The 15,484-nt window shown below is 45.1% G+C and overlaps 1 protein-coding gene and 1 non-coding gene across 6 annotated transcripts in view; both read left to right on the forward strand.

Moving 5' to 3' along the window:
- The window catches only part of ATG16L1 (autophagy related 16 like 1), a 39,177-nt gene that overhangs the window by 5,117 nt on the left and 18,576 nt on the right, over positions 1–15,484 (forward strand). Inside the window, exons 3-10 of one of the 5 annotated variants that reach the window (XM_038574222.1) lie at positions 3,443–3,548; positions 4,340–4,413; positions 5,509–5,760; positions 10,086–10,151; positions 12,659–12,745; positions 13,387–13,443; positions 13,664–13,711; positions 14,354–14,456. In XM_038574222.1, the coding sequence (XP_038430150.1) occupies positions 3,443–3,548; positions 4,340–4,413; positions 5,509–5,760; positions 10,086–10,151; positions 12,659–12,745; positions 13,387–13,443; positions 13,664–13,711; positions 14,354–14,456 (793 nt within the window). The remainder of the gene's footprint in view (positions 1–3,442; positions 3,549–4,339; positions 4,414–5,508; positions 5,761–10,085; positions 10,152–12,658; positions 12,746–13,386; positions 13,444–13,663; positions 13,712–14,353; positions 14,457–15,484) is intronic. The other 4 variants (XM_038574224.1, XM_038574223.1, XM_038574225.1 and 1 more) reach the window with 4 other exon arrangements.
- LOC119865992 lies at positions 15,202–15,475 on the forward strand. Its single transcript, XR_005378945.1, has one exon.

Below are 15,484 nucleotides of genomic sequence, written 5' to 3' on the forward strand. Positions count from 1 at the left end.
AATTTAAAAAAAAAAAAAAAAAAAAAAAAGCAGCTTAAATGGAATCATTCGGAATCCCTGGGTGGCGCAGCGGTTTGGCGCCTGCCTTTGGCCCAGGGCGTAATCCTGGAGACCCAGGATCGAATCCCACGTCGGGCTCCCGGTGCATAGAGCCTGCTTCTCCCTCTGCCTGTGTCCCTGCCTCTCTCTCTCTCTCTCTGTGTGACTATCATAAATAAATAAATAAATAAATTCAAAAAAAAATAAATAAATGGAATCATTCTATAATCTTACTGTCTTTTCCAGATGTTTATCATGTTTGTACATTAAATTTGAGGGTCCATATGGGAACAGGACCCATTACTGCTCTAGAATCTACATACTTTTTTGCATATTCAGACAACATTTAGCAACTGTAAAAACAGGTTGGTAGTAATTTCAGGGTTTTTTTAAACTCAGAAATTTGAGGTAGCCGAATTTATTTATCCCCATAGCTAAATCTGCTATATAAGTGCCTGTCATCCGTGTTTCCTCATCTGGAGAGATGCTCTCATGGCAGACCAGAGTGGGCAAGAGGAACAGATGGCTCAGCCCAGGTTCTCTTCTTGCCTAATAATAAACTCAAGAGATCCTTCCTGGTTGTGGCCCTGGGAGGCCTACTGTAGTATTTAAAATATCAGTTGCAGTGTTTTGGTGAATTTTAGGTAGAGAAAAAGCCATTTTACCTTTTTCATCTAAGTTCAATCAGCTGAAAACTTGAAACATTTTGTTTCTATCTAGTTAGACTCTTCGTGACTATATTTCTCTGTCCTTTGTTGGTCAGCCAAGCTCATTTGCTTGGTAAGGTGCTATAAGCAAATTTACAATTCTTTTGACTAAATATCACTGGAATGATAATTTAATTAGAGATCCTTCCTTTCCTAAAAGCTTGAGTCTCTAATCAGGCCTCTCCTTCTGACCGCCTTGTTTCTATTAATGGTGTCCTTATTTTCCACAAGTCATCTATGATTTCTTTTTCCCACAGTGTCCTGCCCTTCCTCATTGGTAGTCACTCAGGCACATTCATTCTTTACTCACAGTCTCTTTTGCATCTGTCCCTTAGTCCATTGAGGGAGACCAGCTCAGGGCAGTATTTGGTGGTGCCATAAGAGTGTTTACGGAAGACGGGCCTGGTTGTTTCCTTCTCCCTTCTGTTTCCTTAAGTTCTGCCCATCTCATCCCAGTTATTCTTAAAACACACTACAGCCCGTGCTTAAAAAGCTTTATCTGGATCAATTATCTGAGTCCCTTCAGAAGTGTTTTAATCCCTTTGCTTTCAGCACAGAAATAGTTGACTTCAGTCATTTTCTATGTGTGGCTCCTAGGTGGCAGCATCTGGCAAGTTGTTAGAAATGTAGAATCTTGGGCCCACACCAGACCTACTGTTTCAGAAACTGGGGGGTAAGACCCATAACCTGTACTTAGGTGATCCTGCAAACCACTGCTTTAGACCATGGCTGCTCAGGAGTTTTTGTCATCTATCTCCACCACCAGGCATGTAGTGAGTGACCTGATGATGGCTCTTTAGAGGAAGGGACTAGTTTTACATTTGCATATTTCACTGTGCTTTGCATTAATATAAGAGGATTTCATGAAAGTAATTTCTAGTTCTTCTGCCTAATTTAGGATGGCTTCTTGTACAGTGTGTTCCATTTTCTAATCTCTTGGCTTCTGTTTCATGCGTGAAGATTGGGTAAGTATTAGGTTGCCTCAAAGGATGAGGTATTAGGATGTGCTTAGAACATATCATAAAAATACCTTGAGATCTCAAGGGTGAAGTAAGGAGGGAGTGTCACACTGCTCCCTTTCCCCTCTTGTTTTTTATAGGGCACGTGGAAAAGGCTGTTCTTCCCTCTCCCTATGGGTGCTGGTGTCCTACTTTTCCAGCATCTTCCTCATCTCTGCCTTGTGCTTCCCCTGGGTAGTGGTTTAAATGTCTTTCATCTGATGGTTCTCATCCAGTCCTGAACTGAAAAACCACAGTTCAGTCACCTGCTGTTTCTGACCTAGGATGCAAACCCCTCGGAAATCTCCCAAACTATATTGAATCTTGAGGGTGTCTGAACTCACTCTGGTGGCTTCACATCCGTTTGCTGACAGCTTCTGCTTGTCCACCTCTGGCTTAGACTCCATACTTGACGTGTAGATTGACACCTGGTTTCCTCTCCACACACCCCCTCTGGTGTCCACACTGCACTCTTCAGGCCTCTTCCCAAACCTGCTCCTCCCCCTAGTCCTTCCCATCTCTAGGTGGCACCTGCATTTTATCAGTTGTTCAGGCCCAAAGCTTTGGAGTCCACGTTCTTATCTTTGTCTCAGATTCCACAGCAACTCAAAGACAAATCCTGTGGGCTCTCTCTTCAGGATGGATCTGACCACATCTCATTGCCTCTACTGCTAGCACCTTCATCTAAGCTGGACTGTAACTGGGCTCCCTGTCTCAACCCCCTGCACCCCCCACCCCACCCCAATGCAGTCTGCTCTCCACCCAGCAACCATAGCAATCCTTTTAAAACTTAACTTATTCCTCTGCTCACAACACTATGGTGGCTTCTAGTCATGCCTCGTAAAAGCCACAGTCCCTAGAGGAGCCTGGGAGGCTCTGCATGGTCTCCCCACCTCTTCCCTGACCATCTTCTCTACCCTCCTGCACGTGGAGCTCCACTCATACTTTCTCCCGAGGGTATCAGCTGTGCTGCCCTCTCCAGGCCTTTCTGACACTTGATGTTCCCTCTGTGCACGAGGGCCCAGCTCCCAGGTACCACGTGGCTTCCTGCAGTGATGTCCTTCTCTCAGAGAAGCCTTGTTTGAATGCTCTGCACAGACCAGGACCCCTCTTGCTCCGTCCCCTTCCTCACCCTGCTTAGTTTCTCTTCATGGCATGTCTGTCCACTGGACCTCATCTATTTACTTAGTCATCATCTATCTGCTGTTAACTGTTTATCAGCTACATGAGAGCAAAGCTTTGTGTTCACTGTAGTCATCATCTGTCTGCTGTTAACTGTCTATCAGCCACATGAGAGCAAAGCTTTGTGTTCACTGTCTTCTCCCCAGGTCCAAGGTCAGCGCCTGGCTCATAGTTGGCTGTCAAACATTTGTTGAATGACTGGACCTTGTCTCCTCCACGTTTACCTAAACTTCATCTAGATCCCATGCTTTGTTCCTTATATAACCTGCGCTTTGAGTTGTGGTTGGTCTGTTCTACCATGTTTCTCACATTTCCTGCTTTCTACTTAAGGTTTGTAGTGGCATAGAACGCATCAGCCTGGAGAAACTGCTCTGTTGGCTGTGTTGTCACATACAGGTTCCAAATCTGAAGTTACTGTTTCCCTGCCCAACTGAAGAGGTTTGGGGTCTGATTTTTTTTCCCCCTTTCCTTTCTTTTTTTGCATATTCTCTTCCTCTGCCTGGTCTGGGGACTTAGTCCTGGACACGATGGCGCATGGAACGACGGTCAGCTACAGGAAATGGCCCAGCTGAGGATCAGACACCAGGAAGAACTGACTGAACTACACAAGAAGCGCGGGGAGGTACTGAGAGCTACCACCACCGCCACTCCCCCGCCCCCACCTGCCTTCTGCTACCTGCCCTTTGCTCTGCACAGGTCCCATGGGGTAGGGTAGGGGGTGGGTAGGAGGGACACAGGTGGGCAGGTGCTTACACTAGAATGTGCAGCCATCCTGGCTACATGTGACACCGCCTTCTCCCTGGGAATGCACCATTGGGAGAGCTGAGGGCTTTCCCATCAGCAGGAGGGCAAGCTGCTAAGGTACCTGTTGGTTGTCACCCTCCCAGGTGGCATGAAAGGTGCAAGTGAAGAAGCTTCGAAGGAAAGGAGCCTGCTGCTTGTTCCAGGCTGGTGTCACTGATACCTTCCTAAAGCATTTGAAAATGAACCCTGCAATTTCTGAAAAATTCATTAGGAAGAATGAAAAAGTCCTGGGCTGTGATCATCCTGGGTGGCGATTTGATGGCAAATTATGAAAAAAATGCAGTTTATCATCAGTGCAGCTGAATTGGTCACTTTATCAGCTAGAGAATGTGAAAGGTGGCTAGGGTAAGGGTTCGGACGGGTCCTCAGCAGGAACCTGGCAGTGACCTGTAGCACTTCTCCTCCTTGCCTGAGCAGGGAAGAGCACACGTTCCCATGAGCATCCCCATCGGTCCTCCTTGCTGCCACTGAGCTCGTTTCTTCCTGGTGTCTTGGCCCTATCCTATAGGGCACCCTTTTTCCCCTTAAAAATAAAAGAGCCCCCTGTTGTTTAGTTTCCAACTGAGGTCCTGAAATGTCTCTGACAGAAGTACTCTTTCCTTCCCTCAGTTAGCTCAATTGGTGATTGACCTGAATAACCAAATGCAGCAGAAAGACAGGGAGATGCAGATGAATGAAGCAAAGTGAGTAGAGACGATACCTGCGATACCTCCCTGGGGGCTGGTCATGGGGTTGCACTTTTTGTTAACTCTACTCTTGTGGGCGGGGCCCGTGGTGATTGCCGGCAAATGGTTACCACATGGGACTCCTCAAGAGTGCCATTTCTGTGCACATGCAGCCTAGGATTTTTTTTTTTTTTTTTTTTTTTTTTTTTTTTTGCTTTAAGGATGGCAAAGGCAAGGAGGGGGCCCTCAGTCTTCCAGGTTCACAGCATGCCCCTGGGAAATACCCTTGACCCCTGTGAGGATCTGCAAAGCATTCATGGCTCTCCCTGTGGCCACTGCATAGGAGAGCTGGCATCTTCTATGATGATGGGGCCAGGGCATGTGAGTGTGGCCCCTAGGAACAGGGATGAGTCTGTGGGCAGGATAATTCTTGATCGGGGGAGAAGCCTGGAATTCCAAATCCTAGGACCTTTGAGCTGGAGGGGAGTCTGGGTTTCATCTATGCCTTTTTCCCTCACTTTGTAGACAGGGATCTTTAGAGGCTTAGAAAGACATCGTTGTTCATGGAGTGATAGAACCGATGGAATGTGCAGATTTTCTAGCCTCCTTTTAAGCCCCTCTTACTACTCTTTAGGCATCAAAAGTTCCCTCTTCAAATCCTACTTTTCTAGTCATTGATCACCTAGGTGAATTTCACCCTAAGTAGTTCCTCTTCTTTTTTTTTTTTTTAAAGATTTCATTTACTTATTCATGATGGGGGGCTGTGCAGAGACAGGCAGAGGGAGAAGCAGGCTCCATGCCGGGAGCCCGATGTGGGACTTGATCCCGGGACTCCAGGATCACGCCCCGGGCCAAAGGCAGGCGTTAAACTGCTGAGCCACCCAGGGATCCCCAGTAGTTCCTCTTCTGATGGGCTTGTCCTATAAACCACCAGAGCTGGTCTTGGCTAAGTGAGATCTTTGTAAACGTAAAGAGTCCTACGTGGCATCTGGTGTCATGGCTGAGGTTATTGTTGGGGGCCCACACTCACAGAGCTTCACCTGGCCAGGTACTCCAGCTCCCTCACGGGACTCTGGAGCGGCCCCATTCCTGTTCTCCACATCCTACTTTCAGAATTGCAGAATGCTTGCAGACGATCTCTGACCTGGAGACGGAGTGCCAAGAACTACGCAGTAAGCTTCAAGACCTCGAAAGGGCCAACCAGACCCTGAAGGACGAATATGATGCTCTGCAGATCACGTTTACTGCTTTGGAGGAGAAATTGAGGAAAACTACTGAAGAGAATCAGGAGCTGGTCACCCGGTGGATGGCTGAGAAAGCCCAGGAAGCCAATCGCTTAAATGCAGAGAATGAAAAGGATTCAAGGTGAGACATCAGTCCACAGTTAGCGATTTCCATTTTTGGTAAAGTAGAGCCTGGTTCTCTGTAAAGGTAAAAACAAGCTGGCAGCTCTGATGAGGGGGGATGGGATGAGCCAGCCAGAACACGCTAATAAAATAAAAAATCACAGTGGTGCATGTAGAAGAGATTTGCGTTTATAAGAACACTTATAGCTGAGAGTGGAGGATTACCTTCCAAAAGGGCTTTGGCCCGTACAATTTTTGCCAGTGAATTCTTTCAGTGTTTCAAGGAGAAAAGCTATTTCTTGAGCAATATAAGATAAATCAGAATTAGAAAAAGATTGGTCTTTTTTTTTTTTTTTTTTTTTTTTTTGAGAGCATATGCATGTATTAGGGGCAGATGGCAGATGGCAGGAGCAGGTGAGGGGAGAGAAAAATCTCAGGTTCTGCACCCAGTGAGGCTCCATCTCACAACTCTTGAGATCATGACCTGAGCCGAAATCAAAAGTTGGGTGCTTAACCAACTGAGCCTCTCAGGCATTCTGGAGCCTTTTTTTTTTTTTTTTAAATTCACTGCAGACCTACTAGAATTTATCCCAGGAATTAAAAGATGGTGTATCTGGAAATCAATTAAATCTATCACCTTAGATGATAAACTATAGAAACACTTGAGTATACCACAAAAATGCCATTTGCTCAGACTCAGTTCCCAATCCTGATAAAAACCCTTAAACTTGGAACAAAAGCTTTTAATAAAAATATCTGTCTGCAACCAACGGCTGATAGTGTGCTTAACACAGACACCTTCCACCTCACACACCTGGAGTCAGTCCTGGTGGAGGGAAACGTGTTTTGAACACTCCCACAAAGAGTCTAACACACATATCAAAACCACGAATGGGAAAAGGAGGGGCTCACTGTCTCGAACTCAGACTGATGTTTTGGCCATCCAACCAAAGAGGACACAGAATGCAAGGCCACTAGAAGGGGCAGGGATTCATGCTCATCCACCTAGAAAGCCTAAGAAAATCTACTGAGAGAACTAATAGTAAGTGGTCAGCAGAGTAGGATTTTAAAGCCCTGTGTCCGTAGTCTAGAATTTGAAAAGATTATTGCAGTTAATCTAAAAGAATGAAAGTAGGAAAGAGTCTTAGGTAACAATGAGTGCTAATCCTACCAAATGATATATTCAAGTAGACTTCATTCAGAATCTGTATAAAAACCGAAAACATAAAGTAGAAGTAAAAAACGTGATTATCTGCTTTTTATTTTATGAAAAATTTCTAAATAGTGTGAGGACTTTCTAAACCCTAAAACCAATAGAAATAAAAAGAGGACTGTATACAGTTTTCAGATTTCTTAACACAAACAGCCAACGAGCATGTACAATTGTCCTCAAATATCCTAAGGTCCTCAGGCGGGTGTGAAGCACAGTTGGCTCGTGTGAGCAAGAGTGTACGTCGTCAGTACATCTGGGCCAGGGGGAAAGCACCGTCATGTTGTTTGTGGGAAGCCTGTCCCACCACCTCCTGCAGGGCCCCTGGACAGGACCTGAAACATGTTACCACTTGTTGGACTTCATCCTAATCAAATACTAAGAATTGGTCCTTACTCACTGTAGTATAAAATAAGCAGCAGTATCTCCCTCATGGGAGAAATAAGTTATGGTATTTTCATATGGTGCAGTTTTACAAAATCCTCTGAAAGTACACAGTTTAGGAATACTAGTGACGTGAGAAAATGCATAAAATTAATGTAACTCAAAATAGGATAGGAAGTCTTTTCATAGGACACAATTCAAAATTTAAATGAATTTAAAAGATTAAAAGGAATTGTCAGTAATAGTGCGTGGTGAGACTGGCTTTTGTTTTCTCATACTTCCCTGTTTTTTCTAACTTTCTTAAGTTTCTTTTATTTATTTATTTTAATTTTTTATTTATTATTTATGATAGTCACACAGAGAGAGAGAGAGAGAGAGAGAGAGAGAGAGGCAGAGACATAGGCAGAGGGAGAAGCAGGCTCCATGCACCGGGAGCCCGATGTGGGATTCGATCCCGGGTCTCCAGGATCGCTCCCTGGGCCAAAGGCAGGCGCCAAACCGCTGCGCCACCCAGGGATCCCAAGTTTCTTTTATATTAAAAGAATGAGCTGTCCTTTCTTACTCTGTCTTGTTTCTTTTTTTTTCTTTTCTTTTTTTTTTTTTTAAGATTTTGTTTTTAAGCAATCTCTACACCCAATATCGGGCTCAGACTCACAACCCCAAGATCGAGAGTCACACAGTCTACCGACTGAGCCAGCCAGGCGCCCCTCATGTTTAAGTAAAACAACTTGGCCTGTGCCCTGGAGTGAACTCAGCAGGGACACTGGAAGTCATAGTGCAGCGTGTTAAACACCTGCCAAGGGAGAAGCTGCAGGCATGTGGTTAAGCTAAGGAAGGGTCCTTGGTCCTCACGGTAGACAGGAGAATGATGCACACTTCCTACTGAAAATGGCATGGGAGGCATATTCCATGTCTGCTCTCATTCCTTACTTTGGAATGTTTTCCTAGGTATTTACCTTGGGTGTATTATCTGGTTGCACAGGTGGGGCCCCAGGTTTCTTTACTCAGTCCTTTAGAAGCGTTCCCTCCTTGTGCCAATCCCTAGGTTAGGTGGTCTAGCAGTCTTTGTTTACCTGAATGATAGCATGATACGTGTCATGTTTTGAAGTAGCTGTTTGTGGTCTGCCTCCCTCACTAGGCTCTGATCTGTTCTCATGGTCACAGTGGCTGCTGTGTAGACACACTCAGGGAATATTTGAGGTTTCTTTTCAGCTATTGTGATGAAGGAGGGGCTGCAGGTGCTTGTTGCAGGTCTGTCCTTCATCCCTTGTTTGCAGCAGGTGCCTTTCCAATAGAGGGGTGTAACAAGCCGCACGTTCTGGTTTTCCCTCACAGGTAGTTAGTTCATAGGTCATTTATTCCAGCTAAAAAAAAAATCATTAAATTTTGTCATTTGTCCTGTAGAACTTAGTTTTCATCTTCCAGATAGAAAATTAACAGTATAGTGGAACCTGGGTGGCTCAGTCGGTTAAGCGTCCAACTCTTGATTTCAGCTCAGGTCGTGATCTCAGGGTTGTGAGATGGAGCCCTGCGTCAGGTTTCGTGCTCAGCAGGGAGTCTGCTTGAGATTCCCCCTCTCCCTCTGCCCCTCCTCCCACTTGTGTCCTCCTTCTCTTTCTCTTTCTCTTTCTCTAATAAATAATTAAAATCTTAAAAAATAATAATAAAGCTAAAAGTATAAGCTACAACTTCATCCCTTCCTATGACTCAGATATGCCACCTAGAGGACTCCCCCCCTGTTTTGAAAATTAACACCGTGGTAGAAGCTTAACCAAAAATTCCAGCAGAATTCTTGACTGGAGCTTAATAGCAGAATTCCAGATTGGGGTTCTCCACATACAGGATGAAACCACAGAGATGAAATTGCCATGGAAAAGAAAATGAGGCCAAGGTTAGAAATTAGGGAGATCCAGAATTTAGAACTTGAAGAGAGACAAAATTTGTTCTGAGAAGGGGAAATAGTGGACTTGACTGTTTGGCCGCATTAAAATTTGTCCAGAGCCATCGACTCTTGATTTTGGCTCAGGTCATGATCTCTGGATCCTGGTATGGAGCCCCATGTGAGGCTCTGTACTCAATAGGGAGTCTGCTTGAGGATTCTTTCACTCCCTCTCCATTTGCTCTTTCCTCCACTCTCTCTAAAATAAATACATAAATCTTAAAAAGAAATTTTATTCACAGCCAAGAGACGTGTCTTTCCAGCCCTGGTAGGTGAAGCCATGTGTATTTTGACAGTTTCAAGAATGTCAGACTTCAGTTTCCTTATTTGTAAAATGGTACTTAAAGCATCATAACAAGGATTAAATGAGCTAAAACCTAGAAATAATACCAAGTTAGGCACAACTAAATTCCAGGTAAATCTTAACTGTTACTATTTGTGCTCTTGATATGTTGGTATTAGACTATTTGCTGCAGAAAGCCAACTCTTGACCGTGACTAACCCTGGATAAACCTGACGTGCCTTTCTGTCCTGAGAGGCCCAGGGTCACACAATGAGCAGGCTTCTCCCTTGCTAGTTCACTGCTTTCTCTAATGACATAATCCCTCTTCTGGGCTTTGCTCCGAAATCCTTTATAACAGGGTTCCTTACTGATGTTACTGGTGTGGGTTTGGGACTTTGGTATCTTTGCCCAGGGCAGTTATTTTAAATGCACTGAATATTCAGATGTGTTAGAGAACTAGTAGCTTACTGAGGGCCGAAACGCCATGCTTTCTTTAAGCAGACGTAACTAGTGGGCTTTTCTCAATAGGAGACGGCAAGCCCGGCTGCAGAAAGAGCTTGCAGAAGCAGCAAAGGAACCTCTACCCGTTGAACAGTAAGTAGAGCTATTCCGATCAGAACTGCTCTTAGTAATTTGATTTGCTCTTTTAAAATGGCTTTATAACATTTTTATTTCTGTAAAACCATTTTATAGATTGTAGAAAGGAAGCTAAAAGATTTAAGGGAGCCACTAAACACACTGGTTCCCTCCCAGAAGTTTGTTCCCATTTATGCTCCTCATCGGCTGTGAGTGTGAGTTCTGCACCCTGAGTGAATGGCTTTCTTGCTGCTTTCCTCTTGACACTTTGATCTGCTTTCTACCCCTTGTTGGGCCTCCTGCAGTGTATCGCTGGGCTGGGATTCTTTCTCTTGCTCTCAGTTCTTATGTGTAACTTTGATTGGAGGTATGGGCAAACCTTTGAAGCCTAAGTGAAAATGACAGTCTCTTGGAGCAAAAGGGATTGAATCTGTTAGGAATGTTCCATGATCTGGAACTGGGGTGGAGGGCCTTCCCCAAGATCTGAGGTTTTGTGTTAAGAGTGGTGGATGTTTTAATGGCTGAATTCCCTTTGCTTCTAGTTCATGACGTGTTCCTTTTCCACTGAAAAATATTACAGAATATAGTATTAGAATTGTGAGTTACTGGGTTTTAAAATGTTTCCTTCCTTATAAACAGAGGTGGCTGGTTTTAGTTCAGTTAGGAGTCATCCACCAGACAAAGTTTTAATTTATAAGAAAAGAAAGGTTTTCATACTAAGGCTATGCTTTGATTTAGAATATGTACATTTCTTCTGTACTCCAAGATGTGAAAAATAAATCCCAGATGTATTTTCCTGACACTACAAAGTAAATAAATGATTGACCTGGAAATGATAGTTTACAAAAGCTTCATTTGTCTGCCTCCCAATCGCAGCATAAACAGGTGACTGGGTGCTGCCCAAGATCTCATAGAAAGGGGCCGAGTGAACCTAACCTAGGAGTGTCTGGCTGTAAAGGCCTGTTCTGAATCTCTGTGCTTCCACAAGAGTGGAGTTTCTGGGGGCAAAGGACACTTCTATCTTTGAAGGGCTGTGATAACCAGTTGCCACGTTCTGGTATTTTCCTGTGGCCCTGGGCTTTTGCACAGTTCTGAGTGTCTTCATGCCTGTAGCGTTCTGAAAATATTTACATAGGCTGAACTCGTGTTGGCTACTCTTGCTATCTCTGCTGCTCTGTTGTCGCCCTTGTGCGAACATAAGTGCTCCCTCAAACCAAAACCACGAAGAAAAGAAAGGCCAGCCTTGTTCTCTTTCTTCAAGCCTGCCTTTGTTCTTCCCTGCATCCTGACTTAGACTGGGCTCAGTTGCATGGAATCCTAAAATCAGTAGCCAGGGAAAACAGATTTACTTGGACTTGGTTTAACTTGCTTGATAAGTTAAGTATATATTTACATAATCCAGATAATCACGGAAAAATATTACTTTCAGGTTCTAAGTCCAAACATTAGTCTTGGGTTGGTTATGTTTTATTATTTTACTTATCTGTGAAGATTGCAACTTGGTAGGAGGTCATTAAGGCCAAAATAATTCCTTGCCTTCCCCTCAACCAGGAAAAGGCAGAGAGGAGAATTCCAGAGGTACTTTGTATCTGGGACGGAGTAAGGCGGGTAAACAACAGGGCATTTCTGTGGCCTGATTATTTCACATGAAGCATGATGGATTCCCCAAATGTCAGAAGCACCAAGTGTTTAAACCTAAACAAAAAACCCAGAGTCAGAAATGAATAGCATTTAGATTTTGCTTTCCTGTTTTTATTATTAAAATGGTGTTTAGGGCAGCCCCGGTGGCGCAGCGGTTTAGCGCCGCCTGCAGCCCGGAGCGTGATCCTGGAGACCCGGGATCGAGTCCCACATCGGGCTCCCTGCATGGTGCCTGCTTCTCCCTCTGCCTGTGTCTCTGCCTCTCTCTCTAGCTGTGTCTCTATGAATAAAAATAAATTAAAATAAAATAAAATAAAATAAAGTGGTGTTTAAAGCCAATGTTAATGCAACCATTGACTTCATTGCTCTTCCAGCAATCCCTTCTCTTACTCACCTGGATCCCCTCCCTGCCCTGTTGTTTTCTTGACTGCGTAGCTGTCCAGCGGTCTTCTGCCGCTCAGCCTTTCTCGTGGGAACCGTTTCTGTAGTCTGCTTGTTTGTGTGCAGGAGCCTTTCAGCTATGAACCAGACCTCTGAAGGAAAGAAATCTGCCTTGGCGCTGGCTATGTAGTTATAGACTTAACAAATCATTATTTCCTTGCTTTCCAAGTGAGAGCTGTGTTCACACTTCAGAGGATCAAAAGATCGCTTTTAAAGTTATTTTCAGCTGGCATTCTGGATTTGATGTCAACAGGTTAAATATTTCTTTTAGTATTGTTCAGAGCACAGCCTGTTTCTCCAGAGAACCCTTGACCATCTCTGTCACAGCCAAGTTGCAGAGGCTCTTTGTGATTAGGAGATGGTGCTGACATTTGTGGAACAGACTCACCACACAGCTACTGGTTAGCAGAATCAAAGACTCGGCCTCTTGCCCTTCTTTCCAGGGATGATGACATTGAAGTCATTGTGGACGAAACCTCTGATCACGCTGAGGAGACGTCTCCTGTGCGAGCCATCAGCAGAGCAGCCACGTAAGTGGACGGGGTGGGCCAGGAAAGGAGAGCTCAAGCCATGGTCTGATAGCACATTGGTGGCCATGGCTAGAGCAGCCCGATGCAGCCAGGCCCCTCACTGGAGCACCCGGCCCCTCCTGCACAACCATGGAGATTGTGGGCTCCTGAATGTCCCTGTCTTCCTCTGGTCACCTCTCAGTGGGAGGCAAGCTGTCCCTTAGTGCTGCCACCAACTGTGAGGTGAGGCAGGAAGAAAGTGTAGTGGCTTCCCACAAGATGGACAGTTACACCTTGTTGGGATGATTATTTAGATCATGCTGTTTATTTTGTACTCGAGTTCCAGGATGTTTTTCCTCTTCGCTAAAATAGAACTGACAGGTTGGGGATTGGGTATTAACAACCAGACTCTGTTAGGTCAGGTTGACCGAATGGACAGTTAATGTAACGTGAGGAAACCTCATGTCTTTGAAGCTGGGTCCTCCCTCCTGCCTTCCCCCTGTTTTCTGGTAGTTTGCTCCTCTCAGGGGTTTCTCGGCTGGGGTTTGGGGACTCATTGGGAAACATACTCCCAGGTACCTATTTTTGTGAACTGTATTTATTGATGAATTATTTGGGCAAAATGTTTCTAAGGTTTAAACCTATCCTCCCCTCCTCTTTAGTAAGCGACTCTCGCAGCCTGCTGGAGGCCTTCTGGATTCTATCACTAATATCTTTGGGTAGGTTAGAAAACCTTCACCTTTCCTTGTTAATATGTGTGTGAATATTCATAAGTATTATATATGATTTATCACCGTTTTTTTAAACGTACACCAAAATTCCCGTAGCGCCGAGTATACAGATGCTTTGACTTCAGCTTTCTCACTTAGCTTCTTCCTTTTTTCCTCCATTTTCTTTCTCTTAATCTTGCTGCGTGCTGATCTGGCCTTACCTTTTAAGTCTGTCCGAGTCTCCCCTTTTGGGACATCACTCTTCTGATGCTGCCAGGTGAAAATATTACCTTCTCTTGGCTCGGCATGTGAGCGTGGCTCCTTGATAATTGTGCTGATCATCGCTTCACACCACCCTCCCTCTCTTCACCCCATCATTGGATGTGCATGTACCACCCAAGCCGCTGTGCATGTTTTTCAGAGTGCTGTCAGCCTCTTGAGCGGGCAGTTAGGTTGAACTCTGCACAGCAGTCACGCTCTCCTTTCTCTCTTCTGGCATGTGTTCGACGCCGCCTTGACCACACTGTATGCTGAGGATGATCGTAACTAGGCATAAAAGGCACCTTGACGTAGTCTTATCAAAATACAAACATGCTCCCTTGGAGCAGGTAGTTATATTATGTTGAGAACGTTTTGCAGCATTTTATTGACTGGGGAAGCAGTTGTGTGGGATTGTTTTTTCAGTGTTGGGTTTTGGAGTCTATAGGTTAACAAGCAGGAAAGTACAGGTATGTGCTGGATACGTCTCTGGGTGTCGTTTGAGTTGAGGATGCTTCTGATCGGGTGATTTGTTCTGTGGTTTGAAGAGTCTAAGAGGGAGAAGAAGCTACTGTCAGAAGTCATCTTTGGATCCCTCTGGGTATGTGGCAGACAGGAAGCCTTGTGCAATCCTAATATTTTCCTTTATGTTACTTCTTAGGAGGCGCTCTGTCTCTTCCTTTCCAGTTCCCCAGGATAATGTGGATACTCATCCTGGTTCTAGTAAAGAAGTGAGAGTGCCTACAACAGCGATGTGTATCTTTGTAAGTATGGTTGAACCCCACATCCCACCAAGCTTTGTATGGTAGCGGAGCCGGATGGTTCAAGGAGCCATTCTCTATGGCAGCTAGCTTTCTACTATTTTATTTAGAGCAAAGCAAGTTTTATACCTGTTGACTGTGTCTGATAGAAGGGATTTCGCTCAGCTTGAGGGGACAGAATCTGTTATAACCATTTTCTGTAATATAAGACTGACTGGAAGAGAATCAGTAGCATGAGAGGCAGGACAAGAGAGAAGTAACTAGGGTTGGTGAGAAGTTACAGTAATTCCTGTCCATATCTGTGTGACTTCCTGTCATTAGGAGTGCAAGGTTGGAAGTAGGAGATAGTCCTGGGCAGAAGTCACTGTGATGCCAGAGCTGTCGGCTGGTGTTCAGAGCTGGGTGCTTGTAGAAGAGAATAAGCAGGTCTCAGCTGGGGTGAGTGAGCAGAAATGGAACCAGCCTGGGGAAATGTGGGCTACCTGACTTGAGGCTGGCAGGTGGGTGTCTAGGGGAGATGGAGCAGCAGAGCAGAGCCGAGCTAGCTGGGCTGCCTCGTGGATTACATGGGGTGAGTTAGAATAGTCAGCTTTCAGGGGAGAGGAGGACTCCTTATGGGGGAAACCAGGCCTAAGGAGGAATCAAATAGAGATTTCCACACAGTGAACTGGCTGAGTGATTCAGCCACCTTGTATGTCATAAAGAGAGTCTCCCTCCGGATGAGGAGTTGGACTGGGCACCTTATGGAGGTCAGTGATGATTGGTAAAAGGTCTGATTGCACTTAATGTCACAGCCCCCTTCTGCCCTCAGCTCCCAGCAGCCCATTGTTTTCTCCCGGCACATTTAAGTCCTGTGCATGGGGTAATGGAGCAGCTGATAACCTGGATCCTGTGTCAGCCTGTGTTCCTGTGAGTGTGCGGTTCATGGCTGACAAATATCCGACAGAACCAGCTCTGCAGGAGGTCAAAGAGTGGCAGCAGGGGTGTGATGGTGCATGATCTCAAGTTTTCAATCTGAGACCTCCTAAGTA

The sequence above is a fragment of the Canis lupus genome, chromosome 25 (genome assembly GCF_011100685.1).
Source record: "Canis lupus familiaris isolate Mischka breed German Shepherd chromosome 25, alternate assembly UU_Cfam_GSD_1.0, whole genome shotgun sequence".
NCBI lineage: Eukaryota > Metazoa > Chordata > Mammalia > Carnivora > Canidae > Canis > Canis lupus.